The sequence below is a fragment of the Phacochoerus africanus genome, chromosome 15 (genome assembly GCF_016906955.1).
Source record: "Phacochoerus africanus isolate WHEZ1 chromosome 15, ROS_Pafr_v1, whole genome shotgun sequence".
NCBI lineage: Eukaryota > Metazoa > Chordata > Mammalia > Artiodactyla > Suidae > Phacochoerus > Phacochoerus africanus.
Genome location: NC_062558.1, coordinates 107,764,051 through 107,783,561, shown reverse-complemented (window position 1 = coordinate 107,783,561; position 19,511 = coordinate 107,764,051). Strand labels below are relative to the sequence as shown.

The 19,511-nt window shown below is 38.3% G+C and overlaps 1 protein-coding gene across 1 annotated transcript in view; it reads right to left on the bottom strand.

Annotated features, from left to right (window-relative positions):
* Positions 1-19,511, bottom strand: part of CC2D2B (coiled-coil and C2 domain containing 2B) — a 91,357-nt gene that overhangs the window by 10,492 nt on the left and 61,354 nt on the right. The window contains exons 24-29 of the mRNA XM_047762256.1: positions 15,805-15,901; positions 10,858-10,956; positions 8,354-8,539; positions 8,016-8,213; positions 5,644-5,733; positions 2,687-2,800 (exon numbers count right to left, since the gene is read on the bottom strand). Of these exons, the coding sequence (XP_047618212.1) occupies positions 2,687-2,800; positions 5,644-5,733; positions 8,016-8,213; positions 8,354-8,539; positions 10,858-10,956; positions 15,805-15,901 (784 nt within the window). The remainder of the gene's footprint in view (positions 1-2,686; positions 2,801-5,643; positions 5,734-8,015; positions 8,214-8,353; positions 8,540-10,857; positions 10,957-15,804; positions 15,902-19,511) is intronic.

Genomic DNA, 19,511 nt, shown 5'->3' with positions numbered 1-19,511 from the left:
TTGCTTAGTGGGTTAAGGATCCGGCATTGCTATGAGCCGTGGTGCAGGTTGCAGACGCAGCTTGGATCCTGTGTTGCTGTAGCTATGGTGTAGGCTGGCAGCTGTAGCTCCAATTAGACCTCTAGCCTGGGAACGTCCATATATGCCCACAGGTGTGGCCCTAAAAAGCAAAAAACAAAAAAAACAACCCCCCCAAAAAACAGTATAAACACATATCTCTGAATTTTAAAGGCCTTTTTTTAAAAAAATAACCTTTACAATTTTTTTGAAAAGGAAAAAAGCCAAAGCAACCCACATCCTCAGGCCCAGGTTATCTAGCATGAGGATTCAAATGAGAGGACTTTTGAGCCAATGCTGCCATGTACAGTTCTGGAGGATATACCATTAGAGCAATAAAATATATTGTTCTAACAAATTCAGTATATTATGACAATTTCCCAATAGCTAGTACTAAAATGCTCTGAGGCAGGGGCACTGTTGTGTAATTCACACAAAGGTGCTATATGGATTAGCCCTGCTTTGAGTTTGAATATACTTGGAGACCAATGGTGAGCACCATGCAGAGTTAGGGAATGGAAATTTGCCTAAGGCTCTGAAAAGCCAAGTGAAGTTGAAAAGCCATAAACCTAATTTTGAGAACAAGATCTAGAATTAGAGGCCAGAGAGAAATTATACAGGAAACCATTTGAGGAATAAAAGTAGTCATTATGTCATTATTACTTTGCTCTGCACATAACTTTTGAAGTATAAATCTTTCTTACTTAGCAAAGAGTAAAAATTTCAGGTAATAATGACTATTTAACATTTATTGATTATTTATGTCCTCCGGGTACTGTGTTCAGCATTCACACTAATTTTCTCTTTTAATTAATTCCAAATTCTGTGAGGTAGGGATGATTATCATGTCCATCGTCCACATGAAGAATAAGAGGTTAAGAACTTGTCTAGGGTGACAGTAAATGGCATTATTCCTATTTTGGGGAGAAGCTAAGTGAGGTTCAGAGAAAAAACAAGTTAGTACCGTTAGTAAATGTCACTGCTGGATTTCAAAACCCTGTTTGACCATCAAATCCATTATCTTAACACTGTGCTATGTAGCCTGGTTTCCTTAACTCCAAAGCTCTTGCTCTTTATCACTGGGCTCATCTTTACAGTAGAAGCTTCACCTCAACCATATAGCTGAGGTGAAACTCACAGCTGAGTGCTGCCACCCAGAGTTGCCTCACAGGAATAAATGCAAACGTTTGTTGAAGGGTTGTTTACTGCCATCTAGGGGTGCTTAAAACTAGAGCTGGGGCATTTGGAGAAATCAGTCACAGGTTTTCAGCTAGAAACTTGACATAGACATAATAAGTTCTCTGCAAAGGGAATATAGAGAAGTAAATGATCATGGCAAAAACCATAAAAAAAGACTGGAAGTTTTGACACTTATCAAAATATACATAGCAGAATTAGAAACAGCCCAAAAGAAGACAGCTTTCTGGAGGTTTGAATGCAGGAGCTGTGAAAATTTCCAGTAGGTAAATGTGAATTTCTGGCCCAATTCTTGTACAATTAAAAACTGAGCAGGAGTTCCCATTGTGGCTCAGTGGGTTCAGAATCCAACTAGTATCCACAAAGATGAGGGTTCCATCCCTGGTCCCACTCAGTGGGTTAAGGATCCCGCATTGCCATGAGCTGTGGTGTGGGGTGCAGAAGCAGCTTGGATCTGGTGTTGCTGTGGCTGTGGCATGGGCCAGCAGCTGTAGCTTCAATTCAACCCCTAGCCTGGGAACTTCCATACGCTGCAGGTGCAGCTCTAAAAAAATAGAATAAAATAATAACAATTTAAAAAAAAACTGAGCAGTGGAAAATAGGGAGAAAAACTTTTTTCATTTTTTTAATTATTCAATAAATGTATTACATTTATAATTGTACAATGATCATCACAGCATTTCCATCCCAAACCCCCAGTGCATCCCCCCCACCCCCCAACCTGTCTCCTTTGGAAACCATAAGTTTTTCAAATTCTGTGAGTCAGTATCTGTTCTGCAAAGAAGTTCATTGTGTCCTTTTTTCAGATTCCACATGTAAGTGATAGCATTTGATGCTGGTGTCTCATTGTCTGACTGATTTCACTTAGCATGATAATTTCTAGGTCCATCCATGTTGCTAAAAATACCATTATTTTGTTCCTTTTAATGGCTGAGTAATATTCCACTGTGTATATGAACTGTCAGAGCTCATCAATGAATTTGGCAAAGTCGCAGGATACAAAATTAATATACAGAGAAGAACTTCTTAAGGATCTTAAAATACAGCATTAGAAACATATTAGATGATGGTGGTGATGATGGTTAACAACCACAACTACTACTGTAACTGTTAGTACATCACTGCCACCACCATTTATCAAGCCTTTCCCATAAAGGTGCTGTTCTCAGTGCCATATATTTACTATGTAACTTAGTAACTCCATGAAGTATTATTTGTACTGCTTTACACAGAAGAAAAACAAAAGGAAGTCATTCTTTACACTGCAGAAGTTTGGATGAACCAACATTATCCTAAGTAAATAACTGCTTGTCCAAGAAATTTCCTACTTAGCTTGTGAAAAGATGGATATACTTGTCACTGAAGTCATATAACTTGCAGCAGAAAGCTAATTCGTTCTTAACGCTATTTAAAAATGAAGTCCAACACTTACTTCCAACACTGAGGTTCCTAAGAGGACCAAAGCTTTCTTTCCAAAATACAGAAGGAAATTACAGAGAAGAATGGCATGCTCCTCCTTGGTTCCAATAGCCAAACTGATGCAGCGCTAAGGCAAAACGAAAGCAACAAGGACATAAGGGGGGGGGGGTGGGGAAAGAAAGTTGAGTAATGCACGCCTCCAACAGATTTAAAGCCCTCTACTCCCCTCAGTTTCACACATACATTTTTGCCAGGTCACTAAGACGACTGAAAAGCTGAAAGCTCTGGCACCTTTTGCCTGATAAAACACTAGGGCATTAGGAAGAGAAAACATTAACTGGGAACATAAGGGTCACTTTATTATGGGACAATGAATGTGGATACTGTATAAAGGACCCAACAATTTATCATCCAAAATAGAATATTTTTCTGAGGTCCTGCTGTGGCACAGTGGGTTAACAGTTCAACTGCTGCAGCTCCAGTCACTGTGGAGGTGCAGGTTCAATCCCTGGCCCCACAGAGTGGGTTAAAGGATCTAATGTTGCCGCAGCTGTGATGTAGGTCACAATTGTGGCTCAGATTCAATCCCTGATCTGGAAACTTCCATATGCCTCGGGTGTGGCCATGAAAAAAACGGGGGGGGGGGCATTTTTGTTTGGGACAAATGCCCTGGGAAAACAGGGACATAGTGGCTGGCTGTTATTGTAAGGAACCACATCTGACAGGGAATCACACCATGTTTTTGGAGGAAGGGATCCTTTGGTCAACAGAGCTACTCTCTGTCCTGTACCAAGTAAGTGCTTTCAACCCAAAGAGAGAAAGAGAACTGAGTTGGAGCCCAATGAGGAAGAGTGATTGAAACTTCTTCAAATGAAAGAGCCAAACAGCTGGGCTGGGTGTCATCAAATAGAGGATGCCTAAAAAGCAGCTGTACTGTAGCAGGAGAGAAAAAGCACAGCAGAGGTGGCAGACTGATGGTCTGTGACCTAGTTCTGGTCTATAGGTAAGTTTTGTTTGGCACCAAAATGCTTTTGAAAATTGGAAGATCTCATACAAAACTCTGGATTTCTGGCTTCTCTTGAAAAATCAAAAGATCTAACAACATATATGGGTCCCAATGTTCATAAGGCAATAATCTGTTTTTGCTGAGTAGCCACTACACCATTTAGACAAGGACATGTGCTTTCTATTTCGTTAGTCCCAGAGAAGGGGCTGCGGTGGCCAGAGGTCTTGGGGAGGGGGTGGTGGCCAGAGATCTCAGGAGTTTCTGAAGTGACTATTTACCAGTTAGTATGGAAGCATTTCAATGTTTTAACAACTGGTGTGGCTGCATCAGCACACACTGGCTGAACGTGATGGTGAGGGATGGAGGTAAGGGAGGACGGTAACGTGCCTCTTCTGAAGGAAAAGTGTAGACGGATGAGTGAAAAGCAGAGAAGGAGGGGTCTTCGATGTTAGGCCAAGGAGGCCAACCACTGGATTTCATAAGAGGAGGGAGAATGGATGAGAGTAGGTAACTAACATACTGTATTCCAGGTGCCTATCCTCTCAAAACCCTGTATGACCCAGATGAGGAAACTAAGGTCCAAAGAAGCTAAGTAAGTCATCTTAGGTCACACAGCTATTCAGTGGTTGAAGCAAGACTTGAACCAAGGTTTGTTTGACTCCAAGACTGCATGTTGGGTAGGAGACAATCTAATGTCACTTGTGACAATCTAATTAGTCATTCACTTATTGGCGCCCCAAGTCCAAAGAGTTCATGTCAATGGGAAGGCATTACCCAGAAGGAATCCTATGCCCGTGGTAACCTCTTAGCCATGGGTATTGCTTGCATGGGAGGGCCCTCAGGAGTTCTAGTGTTTGCCTGAATGGTTATTTTTAGCTATTTAGAAGCCATATTTCAATGTTCTGAAGGACCATAATACCCCTGAACACATTCTTATTAGTTTGAAGAGTCTCAGAAGAGTCTTGGGTTAATGAGACCTCTTTGAGTTTCATCAGATTTGAATCACTGGATCCTGAAGCAAACCACATGCCTGTGTCTCCCTTGTTCCCACTTAGTAGAAGACAGGGCAGCTGACCTACTAAGTTAGCCCTATGCCCCCTAAATCCATTTCAGCTCAAATCTAGCCTCTAAAACATTCTAGATAAGTGCCAGGACTAGCAGTTCCAGATGGAAAGTGTCTCTCTCTTAGGTTCCCACCACACTGGTATTTTTCATTAAAAATATTTATTGAATGCTTGCTAAATTTGAAGTATGTACAAGTGATGAATACAAAAATAATCAGGTCTGCCTTTTCATTCAAGGAGATTAAACCTGGGATGTATGTGTACCATGTGTGGGTGTAGGGCTAATACATAAGCGACTAAATGTAATTTAACATGAAACAGAAAAAGTACTCTGATTAAGGTTGACAGATTTAGGGGCAGAAAATAGGACACCCAATTCAATCTGAATCTCAGATAAACAAATATTTTCTTTAGTATAAATATGTCCCTACTATTGCAAAGGGCCTGCGTTTTATTTGGCAGCCAGTCTAAAGACAACTTCAATCCAAGTGCCAAAGAAGAGCACTGAATACAAGCTCTTTGTTCAGATGTGGGAAAACCGGGGAAAGCTTCTCCGAAGTGGTGGTATTTGTCCTCGACTTAAGAGTCTGACCACCTCTATAGTGAATAAGCCGTATTTCTCTCTGGAGAATGTCACAATAAGGTACTCCAGGAACTTCTATTGCATCAAAGTATTCATGAGCTACTTAAAATTTTAATAAGATTCTTGGTCTTTTAAGAATTATTTCAATGTTGTTACAGAGCTGAAAATGATGTATTAAATCATGAAATGCTTTCAAATTTCACAAGGCAAATTATTACATAATTTTTTAAAGGTGCATAATATTTTTTAAATGTTTCTTAAAAAGAAAAGTAAGTAAGAAATACTATACATTTTAATTATAAAATGTAACTTGTTACCTCTGATGTCATCCATATTTCAAAATCATCATTTTCATCCAGTGTATCAGACACAATAGGAATCAAAGACACAAAGCGAGCAACGAGGTCCTAAAATAATATTAACTAACATTTACTGAGGGCATACTATATGCCTATTACTGATAATGCATGCTTTACATGCATTATCATCACATTTAGTGTATCCTACAAAGTACACACTATTTGTTTTATTTTACAAAAGAGGGAATAAGCTTAGAGTGCTGAGATAACCTGCTCAGGGTCACACACTAACACAATATATGGGTCTCTGGGAATGAGCTCAAGTTAGCCTGACTCCAGAGCATGCATGTTAACCATTACATTTCATTGTAATAAATTTAAAAATTTACATATGATACATTACATGTGTACCCTAAAGTATAACTGTTCAAAGTATAACTGCTAAATATTTTTTAAATGATGTTGAATAATAGCAAAAGTTTCATTTGCTTTTAGGTTCAAAATCAGAATCATTTTTATTAATAAAGTCTAGTTATAAGTAGCTGCATCAAAGAAATGGTGATGCAGCCTACTTTTTCAAACAAAAGTTCTATTGTGGATTGTTTCCCCTATAGGGCTGGAGAGAAGGACTCAGCCTAGAGTAGAAAAGAAGAAAGGAATACAAGTAAATAAACAATGAGATAACACAGAAAATTCACCAAAATCTTCAGATTTACAACAGCTATCATTCAAGCACTATATGACCTCCTTGCACTGGTCATGTTTCTTACTTCATGCAATTAATTAAACATGGTTCAAAATCCTTGATAAGCAAAGGAGCTAGGATTTATATTTTTTTTAAAAAAAGAGAAACACTGTCTTTGACAGAAACCTGAGAACATTATTATCTCCTTGGACTTTGGGTGTCAGGAAATAGGCAAGAAGTCCCCCGTAATGGAAGAGCAGAGTGTAGCAAAAGGTGACTAAATTAGCACTTTTTGTTTCAGCTTAAAGAATTCAGGTAAGAACTTCATAATGGAAAGATAATATGTTTCTGAGGAGAGCCAACTGACCCAATCATGCCTGAATAAACAAAAGGTATTAAGTGATTTTTCATAGATGCCCTTTAATCAAAGTTTATCTTTTTCTCGAAGGGGAGTCTAGATTTCTGATTTCATATTTTTCTTTCTCAGCGTAGAAGGAGCTATATATACCCTCTTTTGAGTCCGTAATGAATATATATAGATGTCTCTTTTGTCAGCTAGTAAAAAACAGACATGCGTAAAGCCACATAGGGATGAGATGGGAAGTGTCACACTGGCAGTTTACAGAGCAAAATATAACATAGTTTCTTCATTCCCAGGTGCAACAAGGTTAGTCCTTAGTAGGACACTAACTCTTTTTTGGGGGCTTTGTTTTGTTTTGTTTTAGGGCCACACCCTTGGCATATGGAAGTTCCTAGGCTGGGGGTCAAATTAGAGCTACAGCTGCTGGCCTATGCAACAGCCACAGCACAGTGGGATCCGAGCAGCATCTGTGACCTGCACAACAGCTCACAGCAATGCTGGATCCCAGACCCACTAAGCGAGGCCAGGGATCAAACCCGCAACCTCATGGATACTAGTCAGATTCATTTCCACTGCGCCACAATGGGAACTCCAAAACACTTTTTATTTTTCCTGGAAGTCAAAGGATTTTTTCTGTGTCATTTTTCAAAGTGCAGCTTTTTATTTTTCCTGGAAGTCAAAGGAATTTTTCTGTGTCATTTTTCAAAGTGAGAGTTGTGAAGCTGGTGTGATCAAATAAAATGCTGTGGTAGCAGTGACTCTGGCACAAGGGGAGAAGTGAAAGGGATCAGAAAGAAAGGTGTTCTTCCATCTGGCCCTCAGAAGAACACCCCCAACACAGATGACTTCTCTCTCAGGGAACTGTCTTTGAAGGCAAAGCAATTTTAATAAAAAGTTACACTCAAAGTCAATATAAAAAGGTACGCGAGTGAGTTCTTGTTGTGGCTCAGCAGCACTAGTACTCATGGATACTCGACTAGTATCCATGAGGATGTGGGTTTGATCTCTGGCCTTGCTCAGTGGGTTAAGGAACCGGCATTGCCGTGAGCTGCAGTGTAGGTTGCAAACATGGCTTGGATCCCGAGTTGCTGTGCCTGACAGGGCCGATTCAACCCCTAGCCTGGGAACTTCCATATGCTGCAGGAGCAGCCCTAAAAAGCCAAAAAAAGTATACAGGTAAAAAAAATATAAATATAAATTTGGAGTGATCAAAATTTACTGTGGTGATGGTTGCACAACTCTATGTACAGACCCAAAACCACTGAATACTATACTTCAGATGGGCAAATTATATGACACGTGAATTATAATCTCAATAAAACTACTGAAATAAATATAACTTACAAGTGTTGCATTAGAATCATGAAGAAATAGATCCAGGAGTTGTTGAGGTGGATTCAATGCCTTGATATACCTTGTTACTAAGATCTGTATCCCTTCATCATTAAAAACAGTAGTTGTGATTCTTCGTTTAGGAAATAATGCCTTACAGTTTTTTTTAAAAATCTGTGCTCTCTCCAAAACATCTGTGTGATCTGAAAACTAGAATCGTTTAAAATGTTTCAACTTTGTACCATTTTGTTCCCACAGGAAAATATCAAGAACCAAAGTTCATTTGTGCCAGCTCTGAAATTTACACTTCTTTGATAGTATATATAAAAATAACCCAGTGTAAAACCTACCTTGTCTAGTTCTGGATTACAGATGGTATATGATATTTGAGGTTCAATGGTAGCAAAAATATTTAAGAAGGCACATTCTTTTAAATTCTGTCCATTACAATCTTCTTTAGGAGACACGTAAGTAGTCTTACTCCAAGTATACCCAAGCAAAACTGGAGGAATATTTACTTGAAATGTCCCACTAATCTGAAAGAGTATATCAATAAAACAGATTCTGCATGATGAAAATAAACATCAGTCAAATACAGTATAGCTCAACTCAGTTTCTCCATTGCAGGAAACAGGCTTGCATGGGTTCATACTGGTCCTACTCATAGGTACCTGCACAGGGATGACAAGATTCTCTCCATGATCATGGACAACCCTGACACCCTGGGCCCCTGTCTAAAATGCAGTGAGTGGAGAGGGCAGCAGTACGAAAGGGATGGAATGAGGAAGCAAGTTATGTACCAGACTGATAAAAGTTCTTAGAGAATCTAATTTAGGCTCAAAGAAAATACTTAAAGACCATGTCACATTTTGCATTTGGTCTGGAAAGTGAATAAAAAATGTACCAGCAGGAAGGACGACCCATAGTCCATAGGAGGAGGGATCATGTGCGTGCGTGCATGTGTGTGTGTGTGTGTGTGTGTGTGTGTGTGTGTGTGTGTAGGAAGGAGATAATTTATTACAATAACTAATCATAATGGTAGCTAATAGTTATGGAGCACTTACTGTGTGCGAGACATTCTGCCAAGTGCTTGGTATAGCTCATATTATTCAGTGAGGTAGATACTACCCTTACCTCCATTTTATAAATAAGGAAACTGGGGCTCAGAGAATGTAAGTAATGTGTGCAAGATCACACGACTAATGAGTAGTAGAGCCGGGATTACAACCCAGGTTTGCCCACCTTTGAAGCTTACACTCTTAATCTCTCTACCCTAGAGTCCGGCCTGAGACTAAGAAATATCTGCAGGGATTACAAATGTAGGAAGCCCTATACCTCCAACAACTTACAATCTCCATTGCTCTTTTTTTTTTCCTTCCTTTTTGTTTTTTTTTAGGTCCGCACCTGTGGCATATGAAGGTTCCCAGGCTAGGAGTCCAATCAGAGCTGTAGCTCCTGGCCTACACCACAGCCACAGCAATGCCAGATCCTTAACCCACGAAGCGAGGCCAGGGATTGAACCCTAGTCCTCATGGATACCAGTCGAGTTCGTTAACCACCAAGCCACGACGGGAACTCCAAAGTCTCTATTGCTCTTTACTTTATTTGCAACACTTGCATTGGCAACAAGTTCCCTCATGATATTATGCAGATGTTTCTATTCTCCTTCATATCCATTCTCTTCTCCTTACCAACAATTTAGGTGGCAGCATGACAGCTATTTAGTGACCGAGTCACATAAGTAAAATGCAAGAAGTCTGCTAGGTTTTCTGGCGAAGTATCTGTTTTCTTGACATAAGCACTGCCCCTTCCTGCTTCACTGCACTTCCTATCTGCAATAGGAACATGAGGCTGGAGGTGCAGATCACATAACAAGGACAGTGGAACAGAAAGACAAAAGTTGCTTGGATCCTTGATGATATTTTTGTGCAACTAAGCAACTACACTGGCATCTAGATTTCCTTTGAGGTGAGATCGATAAACAGATTGTTTACACCAGCCACTGTTAGGATTTCTGTTCATACAAGTGAATGCAGTACTAACTGATACCCACATAATTCCTTCCGAGTTAAACGACAGTGTGCTTGACAAACGCATCTTTAGGAACTTGATCCAGAAGTATCTTCTCTGTAAATACTTCCTTGTCCTTTTATTCTCCTCCTCATTCCTCTCTTACCTACCCCAAGTACTCCTTGGAAAACCCCTTCACTTTCCCCTCCAAACTCTATGTTCTGTTAGTACCTCTCACACACCCTCTCTCTTAAAGCCCGCCAGCACTACCATTTGTACTGAAATGTTTTTCTTCTCTGTACAGTAAACTCATCGAGGTAAGAAATTCATTACTGGATCATTCAAATCTGTATCTCTGCAAGTAAGTAACATGGCTCCAAAAGGAGTCTAGACTGGGATTTTTATATTTTGCTGGTCATGTAGGCATATTCTTGCTGAAAAACCCAACTGCAGAGCCCTCTGGGGGTATCATAGACACAGGGGCTAACCATTAGTCTCAACATTGTCAATAAACGATGTTTGAGGAGCATCATTAATCAGAATATTTGGGAATCTGGTCCTATAAAACTATTCTAAGCAAATATGGATGTTGCTTTAAGACCTAAGGTTAGCTGAATGCTCTAACAATACCCAAAATAAATCTTTGGGTGTCTCTTGTTCTAAAGACAGCTAAAATCTTCAAATACTCACTCTCCAGGAAACACTTAATACAAGATCATTTTGACTTAACCTATCAACCTTACCAGTAATAAAAATAATTACTGTTGTTTTGACTAACAGTAATTGTTGTTATTAGCCAGAGATAAAAATTTAGAATAATTAGCAAAGGATCACTTTCTATTACCTCAGATTGTTGCAGGAGAGCAGAGAAAGGGAAGACAATGGATCCAAGCCAATTCTTTCTTATATATGAATGACCACTGCAGCTCTTGGAACAGTAATCCTATTAAAATAATTTTTCTATTACTCACTCTATATCATGAGATGAATAGTAAATAATATTACACAAACTTGTAGGTAAGGATAAAAATTGCTTTATTTTTAAAAATAAATCAAAGAGTAATAGAAAAGATTTTTCTCACTTTTTAACTTCTTTAAAAGACAATTAAATATTTAAAGCAATAATAATGACCTGTTGTGGAGTTTACGACACGTGTAAGGAAAATTATAATAACACTAACACAAAGCATAGGAGGAGAAATGGATGTTTTGTAATATTCTGTTCTTACAGTATATGTGAAGTGGCATAATATTATATAAAGATAGCCTGTGATAAATTAAAGAATATATCATAAAACCTAGAGCTGTGATTAAGAAGTAAAAGAAGACTACCTAATTAAGCCAAGAATGGAAATAAATAGAATCAAAAAGTACTCTATTAATCAAAAAAAGGGAGAAAAAAGAACAAAGAAGAGATAGGATAAGCAGAAAACAAATAGAAAGATGGAACCCAATGAAGTCAATAATTAAACAAAAATGTAAGTAGCCATTCATTAAAATGTGGAGATTGTTACACTGAGTAAAAAAAATAAGACCCAACTATATGTTCTCTAAAGTAAACTCACTTTACATATAAAGACACAGGTTAAAGAAAAAAAATAAGAAAAAGATATATCACTCCCTCTCTTCTTCTATTAGATATAAACACTAATTAAAAGAAAGCTGGAATAACTGTATTTCTAACATATAAAGTAGATTAAGAACAAGAAATATAACCAGGGTTAAAGAAGAATATTTCATAATGATAAAGGAATCAATTCATGAAGAAGAAATACAGTCTTAAAAGCATAAGCCCCTAATGAGTTAAAACATATATAAAGCAAAAACAGAGCTGACACCAAAAGCAAGTTGATAAATTTGACTTCATCAAAGTTTAAAACTTTGCTCTTCAAAAGGCAATGTTGAAAAAATGAAGGCATGGGAGTTCCCACTGTGGCATGGCATATTAAGATGGAGCATTGTCTCTGTGGCAACACAGGTCTGATTCCCCAGCCCAGTGCAAGGATTCGGCAGGTCTCAGCTGTGGCTTCAATTCACCCCTGGCCTGATAACTGTCATATGTTGTGGGTGCAGTCAAAAAAAAAAAAAAAAAAAAAGAAGAAGAAGAAGAGACAAGCTACGTACTGGGAGAAAATATTTCTAAGTCATATATCTGATAATGGATTTGTATACTGAATATATAAACTATATAAAAATGGTATAATCACTTTGGCAAAACAGTTTAGCAGTTTCTTAAATATCCACTTACCATATGATCCAGCATTTCACTTGTTTGTATTTACCCAAGAAAGATTAAACCACTGGTCTATACAAAGACTTAAACACAAATGCTAATGAATAGATTAAGAAGATGTGGTATATATACACATAGAATAGAATACTACTCAGCCATAAAAGAGAACAAAGTAATGCCATTTGCAGCAACATGGATGGAACTAGAGATTCTCTTACTAAGTGAAGGAAGTCAGAAAGAGAAAGACAAATACCATATGATATCACTTATATCTGGAATCTAATACATGGCACAAATGAACCTTTCCACAGAAAAGAAAACCATGGACTTGGAGAACAGAATTGTGGTTGCCAAGGGGGAGGGGGAGGGAGTGGGAGGGACTGGGAATTTGGGGTTAATAGACGCAAACTGTTGCCTTTGAAATGGGTAAGCAATGAGATCCTGCTGTATAGCACTGGGACCTATATCTGGTCACTTATGATGGAGCATGATAATATGAGAAAAAAGAATGTATATATGTATGTGTGACTGGGTCACCTTGCTGTACAGTAGAAAATTGACAGAACACTGTAAACAGCTATGATGGAAAAAATAAAAATCATTTTAAAAATTAAAAAAAACCCACAAATGCTCATAGAAGCTTTATTTATAATAGCCTCCCCCAAAGAAAACCCAAATGTCCATCAACAGGAGAATGTTTAAACATACAACAGAATGTATGTTTATCAGCAGAATACCACTACACAATTAAAAAGTAATGAACTATCTGATAAATATAACAACAGATGAATTTCAATAATTTTTCTGGATGAAGATAGATCAAGTGGGGAAAAGTACATACTGTATGATGCCATTTGTATAAAATTCTAGAAAATGGAAACTGTAGTGACAGCACATCAATGGTTGCCTGAGGTGGGAGGCAAGAAGGGAAGGATGGAGGTATTCTAACAGCTTATTGTGGTTTTCCACACACCCTATCTTGCTTTCTGCAATTTTTTTTTTCTTTTTAAGGTTGCACCCGTGGCATATGGAGGTTTCCAGGTTGGCGGTCGAATCGGAGCTGGAGCTGTCGGCCTACGCCTGAGCCACAGTAATGACAATCCAAGCCGGGTCTGTGACCTACACCACAGCTCACTGCAACGCCAGATCCTTAACCCACTGAGTGAGGCCAGGGATTGAACCCTAAACTCATGTTTTCTAGTCGGATTCCTTTCCACCGTGCCACAACAGGAACTCCCTCTGCTTCCCTTTTTCCCTTTCCACTATCCACCTTTCCCTTGCTGTCATAATTATGGATCATGTAGGCTTACTGCCAGGAAACAATGGCATCTATTAGGTTGCCAATGCCCATTTCTTGACTAAGAAAATTCATCTTATGGTTCACTTACAGATAGCACAGGTTACAAATGTAAAAACCTTGCAAAAGAAAATGCAATATATTCTGGCTCCCATTTTTATCTGATATTTCTCTTTTTTTCCCCATGGCATGCAGAGGTTCCTGAGCAACAGATTGAACCCAAGCTACAGGAGGGATAATACCAAATCCTTAACTACTAGGCCACCAGGGAACTCCCTCTCTTCTTCTAAGAAGAATAAATGCAAAGGAGTCCAGGGTCATAACAGACAATGTTAACGTTCTAATGATCATATGTAACAGTTAATAAATATCAAGAAAGCCAAGGTATTCAATTTCTAAGCACTGGAAACTGCTGTTTACCTGAATCTGGGGAAGGACCAAGTTGAAAAAAGCTGCCCATACCCCTGATGCCTGCTTTCAGTTCATAACCACTGTCTTTGCATATCTGGAGTCCTTATAACTCTGCAAATTGAGAAATTATCCCTTCTGCTTATCAGGGAATACTTTTAAATCTGGAGGCTGACTAGCAACAGCAGAGCCAAGGTGGACTGGGTTGTTCTAATCTAAAGGGTAACATGGGTACTTGGGTAGCTTTTTTAGTAATTAAATTCTTGGACTTCCGACTGATATGATATCCACCACATTAATCTTTCCATCTCAGGTCCCAGGGATGCTGCGGGCTTCCTAGATATACCTTGTCTCAGCCTATAGATTATATCTGAATTGGAGTTCACTCTTAATTTGGTTCCCTATGCATTCTCTCTGAGAAGCAATGAAAGAAGTTTATTTTAAGGTCATCAATATGAACTATATATGAAACAATCACTAAGGACTCTATTAATATAGGAACTGTTTATAGAAAATAAGAACAAGACAATATTGTGTTATAATATGCAACACATTGGCCAGTCACTTGGTTGGTTAAATGGTTGAAGGTGGGCTCCTGCTGTGATTGCTTTGGCCCCTAATGATTAGGGCTTCTAAATAAACCTGAGATATTTGTTAAATGTGTTGTATCTCTAACATCCTGCAAATCAAAAGAATCCCTTCAATGCCCAAAGACAGTGCGGACTGAGAGCCCTAAGGGTTGTGCTTCCATCAATGCTGTAGTAGTGGCCACGGAGCAAAGTGGAGTCTGGGTAGGACAAAGAGGGTGGGCTTTGCTCTGAACTCACAATAAAACAGACGAACTAGTCTTATGCTTTCATTCCTTTTTTGTGTTGAAATGTATAAATACATTTCTATGTCACCCCCCTCCAAAGAGCATTTGGATACTTTTTCCTCTTCAAAGACAGAAATAACAAATATTTGAAGTACTAGAAAAATTCCTTAATATTTGTCCTGGAATATGATTTCTTTGTGTGCAACTCAGCTTGTCCAATAGGCTTCCTATCTTGTTATTGGGAATAACACCTTTGTATGTTAATTGTCAACTATTATGGTGGGACCAATGGCTTGATGAAATGAACTGTGGACTAGGGTCCAAAGATACAAAGAAATCTCAAATACAATTCTAAGGGGAGGCTGCCTTTGTAGGGAAGGGTTTCTTTTTACATAAATTAAAATGTATTCCTACATTTCAGTAAACACTGTAGAAGATCTTAATATATATACTTTCATACAGCAAAATGTATGAGTAAATATGTTCAGTAAAGCAAACTCTGAAAATGTTAAAGCTTGGTTACCAGGAAGTTCACTTAAATGCAGTGTTCAACTGCAGATTAGCCCTTCTCCTATATGTGGTTTATGATCTCTATTCATTTTTAATTGACTTGTCATATGTCTGATTTTACTTCAAGTTGCCCCATATCCTTTCAAGAAAATGTTGGAAATAGATATTGCATCTAAAAGTAAATTCACAGAAGTTCCCATCGTGGCACAGTGGAAATGAATCCAACTAGGAACCATGAGGTTGCGGGTTCAATCCCTGGCCTTGATCAGTGGGCTAAGGATCTGGCATTGCCGTGAGCTTGGTGTAGGTCACAGACGTGGCTTGGATCCTGTGTTGCTGTAGCTGTGATGTAGGTTGGTGGCTAAAGCTCCAACTCAGGCCCTAGCCTGGGAACCTCCATATGCGTGGGTGCAGCCCTAAAAAAGAAAAAATATATAAATAAATAAATGTAAATTTATAAATAGTTAATAGACTTCATTCAGTGTGAACTTAAAATTATTTCAATATTATTATAATTATTCTACTTTACCTCATGTTTTTCAATAATCATTTCATCGAAAATGTTGATATATATATTATCTTTTATTTTAGATAAGTTTGAGAAGTTATAATCATGTCCTGGTAAGCTGTAAATAAGAAAAACATATTTAAGTGCTCAATTGATTTTATAAGACTGTTATACATAAAGGACTATAAATTTACCTGTGTTCTTTTCTTTTACAGAGTGTAAGCTAAGAAAAGCCATGTGCTTTCAAGACAACTGCTATCTTTCATTAAAGCCAGTATATATTTTTAAATGTATCTTCTCTCTCTCTCTCAAGGTAATTTGCATGAAAAATAAAGACAGAAATGTCAAGTAGAAAGGCTTTCACTACAGCCATCCACTGTGAACAAATTATCTGGAGTATGGTATATTATGGCTTTCCCACTGCCTTAAATTCTGCTAGTTTCTGTTACTTCACACATAGAGTTAAACTGGTCTCATGCGCTCAGCTAAAAGATATGACTGTTTCAACCATGGAGCTTATTCTCTTTCCCACATTTATTTTCACCAACCAGAAACTGGGACAGTGGAGTGTATTTAATTTTGCAAGCTGTCAGCTGATAGCTTATTTGATTGGATACATTTTTAGAGGTGGCTGAAAGCAGAGTGTAACATATGTACTCTCAGCTCCAGCTCACACATCAAATTTCAATCAAACTCAGACAAGTTGAGTAACTGGCTCAGGATAGCACTACCAGCAAATGATTAGAGTCCTAATCTGAACCCGTTTCTGACTGTCTCTAAAGGCCAGGTCCTTTTCACTACACCAGCTGTCATTAATATTATTTGTTAAGGTTTGTTGCTTAAGGAAACATCTACTACGTCAAAGGATCTTCAACAATTTCAACAGCTTTCTGAGACGCACTAACAGTGATGATTGAAAAATTTTAGTTGAATTTGAAGAATAATTTTAAGGTGAAGATTCCTTATCTAAGTGATAAGCTAACTTCCTTACACTGCTCCCTTCAAGAATTCCCTTTCATGTTGCAAAGGCCTAAGACAGGACAGGGAGGCAATGTATACACACAATACTATGCTAGCAGGAGCACTAATGACTGTCAAACTGAAGATATTTTTGAGTGTGTCAACTTGCTAAATCCCTTAAATCACTCAAGTCCTGCATTATCTTTCTTTTTGCATTCTACTCTTAACTTTCCTCAAATTTTACCACAATTTCTTCTCCAAAGTAGAGCTCACAAGGATAGTTACTATTTACTATTTATTATTACTATCTATCCTATTTACATTGACTTTTATTCACTAAAATATTATGTGCAGAAGGGAATAGAGCTCTTGTATCTATGACACTGAAAAGTGATAGCTGGCGTTCCCATTGTAGCTCAATGGTTAGCAAACATGACTAGTATCCACGAGGGCACGGATTTGATCCCTGGCCTCGCTCAGTGAGTTAAGGATCTGGTGTTGCCGTGAGCTGAGGTATAGGTTGCAGATGCGGCTCGGATCCCGAGTTGCTGTGGCTGCAGTGAAGGCCGGCAGCTACAGCTTGGATTCGACCCCTAGCCTGGGAACCTCCAAATGCCACGGGTGCAGCCCTAAAAAAAAAAAAGACAAAATTAAACAGTCAAGAACCACATGATCTGCAGAAATTGAGGGAGCTGAACAAGCTTGGTAGTTCTGAGAAGGGGGTGAGGGCACTAGGACAAGAGAAAGACTTTGATAATGGATGTAGCTGACAGTTCCTTATATTCCTTTGACTCAAGTCAGGGCTAAAGATGTACAGGATGTGACAACTGAAAACTGCTAACTGAGTTTAGAGAACAATTTTAAGTTCTACATTTCAACTTTATCTTGATCAGTGCACTTTATTTTGAATTACAGAAACCTATTTATACAGCTTTAGCATCATATATGAATCGTGAGAAAGAACAAAGCCGGAGATCCAATTTCCTGATTTCAAAATACATATATTACAAAGTTACAGTACAAAGCAGTGTGGTATTGGCATAAAGACAGACATATAGACCAATGGTACAGAACAGAGAGCACGGATATAAATCCCTGCACCTATACCAGGTCAACTGGTCTTTGACAAGGGTGCCAAGAGTACACAACTCATTTGTTGAGTCCCTTTAATAAATGGTGTTGCTAAAAATATCTATGTGCAAAAGAATCAGACTGGATCTTTATTTTACACCATACACAAATTCAAAATGGATTTAAGACTTAAGCTGTAAGACTTGAACCTGTAAAGCTCCTAGAAGAGAGCATAGGGGAAAAGCTTCACGACATTGTTTGTAGCAGTAATTTCATGGATATGATACCAAAGCACAACAACAAAAGCAAAAATTAAAAAGCGAATCTATATCAAGCTCTAAGGCTTATGCACAGCAAAGAAAATAATTGACAGAGTACAAAGGAAACTATGGAATGGGAGAAAATATTTGCAAATCATATATATTATAAGGGGGTCAATTGTCAAGTATATAAAGAACTCATATATCTCAATAGTACAAAAAAATCTATTAATCTGATTTTAAAATGCACTAAAATTTTAATAGACATTTTCCAGAAATGACATACAAATAGCCAACAAACACATAAGAAAATGCTAAAAACTGCTAATAAATAAAATGCTCACTAATAATTAGGGAAATGCAATCAAAACTACAGTAAGATATCACTTCACATCTGTCATGATGGCTATTATAAAATAACAAGTGTTGGTGAAGTTGTGGAAAACTGGAACCTCTGCGCACTATTGGCGGGAATGCAAAATGGTGCAGCTGTTATGGAAAAAAGCAGGCAGTTTCCTCAAAAAATTAAAAATAGAACTACCATATAATCCACCAATCCCATTTCTAGGTATTTATCCAAAAGAACTGAATCAGAATCTCAAAGACATATTATCACTCCTATCTTTATTGCAGAACTATTCAAAACAGTCAGGTTATAGAGGCATCCTAAATGTTTGTTGACAGATGAAGGACCTGAGAAAATGGGGTACACACACAAAATGGAATACTGCTCCCCCTTAAAAAAAAAGAAGGAAATTCTGTAATATGTGACAATATAGATGAACACTGAGGACATTATACTAAATGAAATAAACCAGTCACGGAAAGACTGCATGATTCCACCTATATGTGGCATCTAAAATAGTCAAGTGCATAGAATCAAAGAGCAGAATGGTGGTTGCCAGGGGCTAGGGGAAGGGAGAAATGGGGAGTTACTAATCAACAGGCATAAAGTTTCAGGGAAGTAAGATGGATGAACTCTAGAGATCTGTTGTAAAACCTTCCACCTACATTCAATGATAATATGTTTCACACTTAAAAATTTGTTAAGAGGGTAGATGTCATGTTAAGTGTTTTTTCCACAGTAAAAAAATCAGTAAACTTTGGGTAAGGCAAACTACCCTCTGCAATACTGGCTCACATGACTGTAGGGGAAAGAAAGTCCAAAGTCTGCTGGTAAGCTGGCAGGCTGGAAGCCCAAGGAAGAGCTGCAGTTAAGTCTGAAGAGTTTCCTCTTTCTAGGCTGGGTATGTCTTTTTTCTATTAACCCTTCAATGGATTGGATGAGGCCCACTCCTATTACAGAGGGTGAGAGAGTCAGACAGACACACACACAACCTATTGGTCCTGTTTCTCTGGAGAACCCTGACATGTAATGACACTCTGGAAAAGGTGAAACTATGATGATGGTAAAAGGATCAGTGGTTGCCTGAGGTT